Raw genomic sequence first — 2,759 nt, 5'->3', positions numbered from 1 at the left:
AAAGAAACTACCCTAAGGGCAACCATTGATTCTGATTTGCAAAATAGGAAGAAATGATCTATGAAAACAAACACAAAATTCCCTGCTGTGGAAGCTAATTATTTTGCCTTTTAGCTGCCAAAGTAAATCCATTTCCATTGATGTTTTCCAGACTCCGGTCCAATATCTGTATTTGTGAAGCCCCTTTGAAAGGCATCAAAAAGGCACATTGTACTGAGTCATCTGATGCTCACTCACCTTTGCACTGATTGGTATTTTTGTCCAAGATCGCCTTTGTTGACACAATCTTCCCATATCTGCAAAACAACAACAATGGAACACTGAAATTAGCTGATTGTCACCGCGCTCACAACAGCAATTGCTCTGAGATGGATGATTGAGAAGTGAGGGCTATATGGTTAGAAAAATAATTCTTTTGATCCTACCTTTAGCTTTTAAATGATAGCAAAAGTGCTAATGAAATTAGGGGTTTAGAGAAAAAAATCAATTTAGCGATATATCGCGATATTTAGTTTGGCGATACTTGTATCGATCTAAAATGCTGACAAGACTATAATAAATTAATTATTCATGAGCGTCCTTCAGCGTCTTACTTTTGTTATCCACCTAAACTGCTAGTTGACAGCACAGCACACTGAGCCTATGACATATTATTAAGTCATACTCTTTAAAAAAAGTAAAAAATGATTCTGGTCTTGGGATATGCCGCGATACACATCGTAGATGAGACACATATCATGATATGCATCGTATCGGCCGGCTCTTGCCATTGCACACCACGAAATGAAAGGTTAAAACATTAGTGGTCAACCTCTTCATAATAACAAAAAAGTGTAAAATAACAAAAAAGTGTGTTAAAACAGATTATTAGAAAGTAAAAAAAAATCATATGTGATAAAATGTTGCAAAAAAAGCCTCTTTTCTTGTCAGGTGAGTTTTTGTGTACAACAGGTAAATATTTACTTGAATGTTTTAAGCTTTTTATAGAGGTCTATGTCCTGACTGTCCGTTTCAAAATGACATCTTTATCATAGTTCAGCATCCTTATCAGCAGATGTAATCATATAAAAATAGGAAGATATTAGGGCTGTGGATTGTTGCTTGGTAGCCGATCCAATTCGATTCACAAATCAAACAAAACAATTCCCAAATTGAACTACGATTCTTCCTTTTTAATGTTGCCATGTGTATATCTTTTTACTGGATGTATGAAAATTTAAATTATTTGTATTAAATCACCACCACTTATACCTTTATTTAGAACAGGAGATCAGAATCAACTAAACTGATAAAAACACAAAGATTTAGATAGAAAGAAATGGTGTTTGTCATTTGAAACAACTTTTATTTTATTTTATTTTATTTCATTTTTTTTTTCAACCTTCTGGTTAAGTTCAGCAGTAATGTAAACAAAAAAGCAAAACCATGAAACAAATCATTGTTGTTTTTGATCATTTAACTACAAAACCTGAAAATTTTCTCCAGTTTTTCCATCGTTAAAGTTCTTCAACATTTTACATTCTTTTATTTTTTTTTTTACATTTTACATTCTAAGCATTGGTGCAGAACCCATATGAAAAAAGTGTTTTTTTTTTCCGCAGCAGAATCGCTTATTCACGTTGATTTCATCCACACTTCACTGCTATGCTGAGCAGCATACGGGTGCGAGGCTGCGTTTCTCCACTTCGAGATCCGCTGAAGTTACGTTAATTGCGTCAACTGTTGAAGAGTTATCATAGCCAAAAGGATGTGAACACTGAAGATAAAGCTCCAGTGTTAACGCTGAATCATTTTTTCAGAAGTTATGTCAGTGAGCGGAACTTCAGTCTCAGGTTTTGAACAGAAAAAAGCTCTCACTAGTTTTACTTTGAAAACAGGAAGCTTCACCGACACGAAGACTTGTTTGCTTCTAGCGACAGTAGCACTGCTCTTTTGGTTTTCTTTTAGTTGATGACCTTAAAATCCAACATTATTCTGCATTTCAGAGAAAAAAGTACATTTTCCCAAGATAACAATATTTTACTACACTCTCCTATATCTATAAAGATCACAAATTGGCAATCTTGGGCATCACGGATATTTGTATTCGAATTTTTGGGAGCAGATCGCAAGTATCCGGGCACCCCGATACTCGTTACAGCCCTACTAGATATCAGCCCGCCCGTCCTTTCATCCATCCATCCACACTCACATGCCCACCTGGGGGAAATTTAGAGTCACCACATAACCTATTAACCGAAGTCTGTCTTTGCACAGTGGGAGAACATTGGAGTGCTCAGAAAACCCACATATGAACGAGGAGAGCAAAGAGAAAAGTTCCAGATGAGATTTGAACCAGGATCTTGTCACTGCACCACTGTATTATTCATATATTATTGAAAAATAAAGGAATAAAAACAATACAAACAAACAAACAAAAAAACGCACATTGCTGTCATGAATTGACATAACAGACCCCTATTGCATCCACATGGTAAAACACTATACTTATTGGGTCCCTATCAATCAAACTTTATTTATTTATTACTAAAACAGAACTTCTCATACTTGCACAGATGTACAGTTAAAAACAAAACAGATGAAAAAAACAATGATAAATAAATAAATTAAAACAGAAAAAAACAAGCTCACCCTTTACCTCCCCATTAACACACGCAACCCATGACCCCCACACACAACGAATATTTAGAAAAGTAAAATTCTAAAAGCAGTTCTGCAAGCAACAATGCTATTGAGTGACTTGGAATGGCTCATGTTGA

General features: G+C 35.3%; 1 protein-coding gene across 1 annotated transcript in view; it reads right to left on the bottom strand.

Annotated features, from left to right (window-relative positions):
* The window catches only part of LOC112143376 (RNA-binding motif, single-stranded-interacting protein 3), a gene marked incomplete at its 5' end in the record, with an annotated part of 132,425 nt that overhangs the window by 74,205 nt on the left and 55,461 nt on the right, over positions 1 to 2,759 (bottom strand). Inside the window, 1 exon segment of the mRNA XM_024267305.2 lies at positions 238 to 296. Within this exon segment, the coding sequence (XP_024123073.1) occupies positions 238 to 296 (59 nt within the window).

The sequence above is a fragment of the Oryzias melastigma genome, linkage group LG16 (assembly GCF_002922805.2).
Source record: "Oryzias melastigma strain HK-1 linkage group LG16, ASM292280v2, whole genome shotgun sequence".
Lineage (NCBI taxonomy): Eukaryota > Metazoa > Chordata > Actinopteri > Beloniformes > Adrianichthyidae > Oryzias > Oryzias melastigma.
The sequence above is the reverse complement of the archived record's forward strand: the minus strand, read 5'-3'. Positions and strand labels throughout refer to the sequence as shown.